Raw genomic sequence first — 257 nt, forward strand, 5'->3', positions numbered from 1 at the left:
GGGGGAAGGAGGGCCCGGAGCCACTGAGCCCCGGGCTGTAGCCCCGGGTGTAAGAAGCAGTAAACCGGGGAGGAGCACCGAGCTCGCGGTGTAACGAGTGTGTCCTCGTTACCTTCACCGTGACACCGAGCTTGTGGACGTGAAACAGGACACAGCGTGCGGCGATGCCCGTCACCCTGCCCGGGCCCATTAGGAGGCCCTGTCCGCAGCTGACAGGTTACGTGCTGTGCCAGCAGTGTGACCTCCCGGCAGGCTGG

At 65.8% G+C, this 257-nt stretch overlaps 1 protein-coding gene across 1 annotated transcript in view; it reads left to right on the forward strand.

Moving 5' to 3' along the window:
- Positions 1–164: 164 nt before the first annotated feature.
- RRP12 (ribosomal RNA processing 12 homolog (S. cerevisiae)) overlaps positions 165–257 on the forward strand; it is a 10,537-nt gene continuing 10,444 nt past the window's right edge. Inside the window, exon 1 of the mRNA XM_010291102.1 lies at positions 165–216. Within this exon, the coding sequence (XP_010289404.1) occupies positions 165–216 (52 nt within the window). The remainder of the gene's footprint in view (positions 217–257) is intronic.

Source organism: Phaethon lepturus, unplaced genomic scaffold, assembly GCF_000687285.1.
Source record: "Phaethon lepturus isolate BGI_N335 unplaced genomic scaffold, ASM68728v1 scaffold49037, whole genome shotgun sequence".
Lineage (NCBI taxonomy): Eukaryota > Metazoa > Chordata > Aves > Phaethontiformes > Phaethontidae > Phaethon > Phaethon lepturus.